The 1281-nt window shown below is 42.9% G+C and overlaps 1 protein-coding gene across 1 annotated transcript; it reads right to left on the bottom strand.

Annotated features, from left to right (window-relative positions):
- Positions 1-275: 275 nt before the first annotated feature.
- On the bottom strand, positions 276-1073 carry LOC131157803 (kunitz trypsin inhibitor 5-like). Its single transcript, XM_058112195.1, has one exon. It carries the CDS (start codon positions 1063-1065, stop codon positions 445-447), a length of 621 nt encoding a protein of 206 aa, XP_057968178.1. The 5' UTR covers positions 1066-1073; the 3' UTR covers positions 276-444.
- Between the last annotated feature and the right edge of the window lie 208 nt (positions 1074-1281).

Raw genomic sequence — 1281 nt, 5'->3', positions numbered from 1 at the left:
TTGTAACTAAAATCATGTAATTTTCTCTAAAAAAAAGATATTATTGGGATTGAACTTCTAATTATTTTTTTTAAAACTATAGTGCCCAAGGCCCTTTGGGCATTCGATTAATCATTGCAACATAAAAGGACTGTTATTTATTAAAAAAATTTACTTTTTTTTTTTTCTTAAAATCAAATGTGAAAGAAGCTCCATATAATTCTTTTAACAGCTTGAGAAAGTCCGTTCTTTTATTGTTTTTTATTTTACCAGACAGCTCAAATCAGCTCAGCATCTTTCTAGCACAGAAAGAAATTGTTTATTGATTTGAATTTAACAAACTTAGAGTACAAGCTTCCTTACATAATCCAAATCAAAAGAGAGAGGGACGAACAGCTCGTCACTATTATTTATTTAATTTCATTGAACTTTGAACTTTCCATCGGCTGCATGCGTATCCTAACTTCAAGCCTTCTTGAACATGATCTTAAACGGCGCATCGCTCAAAACCAAGCGTCTCCTTCCATCCTCGTCAACATATATGCCCACATCTCTGCATATAACCTTGCAGAAATCGCAAACCGTCGGACAGAAACGAAGCTTATAGTCATCATCATACTTCTCAATCTTAAACCAGCTGGTCAAGGTTTCGCGCCCAGGATTTCCTTCAACCCCACCAACGGTGACGAAGAACTCTCCTGTCGACTCATCCTTGCCGTCGAGCTTCCACACGGTGGACTGCACGCACGTTGTCGCTGCCGAGAACTTGATGTTGTGATCCGTCGACAAACGAACCACGGCTTTCTTCGGGTTGACCGGTGAAAATGTCAAAGGAAATCCGTGGGAGACCTCGTGTTGGTCTTGTACCACGGAAAGCGGGCAGCTGCCGTTCCCGGTGGCAGCAAGGGTGAGGCCGCCGCCTCTCCCGCGGACAACCGGCAGGATATAGTATTCGGTTCCCGAATGGAGCTCCTTTCCATTGGTGTCTAGCACCCCAGCGGGTGCGGCCTCGGCTGCTGCCGCCGGCGAAGGTTTTGCTGCGAAAGCAAAGAGAAGGAAGGGGAGAAGTAGGAAAGATGTTTTCATTGTAATGTTTTCTAGTAATGAATGGAGAAGAGGCAAAAAGCATGTATAAATAGAAAAACGTTGCTTGAATTGTGAAAGTCAAAACTCCATATCCAGTGCTCGTAAGTCTTTTCCGTGCGAGATAGTACATTTGAATTGCGGGGGTCAACATTCCGGTGCGTTTTTTTAACGACGTGGTTATCTGAATTTTCATGCATCCAGTGAGGCGCTGAATTG

The sequence above is a fragment of the Malania oleifera genome, chromosome 6 (genome assembly GCF_029873635.1).
Source record: "Malania oleifera isolate guangnan ecotype guangnan chromosome 6, ASM2987363v1, whole genome shotgun sequence".
NCBI lineage: Eukaryota > Viridiplantae > Streptophyta > Magnoliopsida > Santalales > Ximeniaceae > Malania > Malania oleifera.
The sequence above is the reverse complement of the archived record's forward strand: the minus strand, read 5'-3'. Positions and strand labels throughout refer to the sequence as shown.

Bases quoted from the DNA above. Each gene is read 5' to 3' on its own strand.
- LOC131157803 (XM_058112195.1), bottom strand. From the start codon at position 1,065: ATGAAAACATCTTTCCTACTTCTCCCCTTCCTTCTCTTTGCTTTCGCA.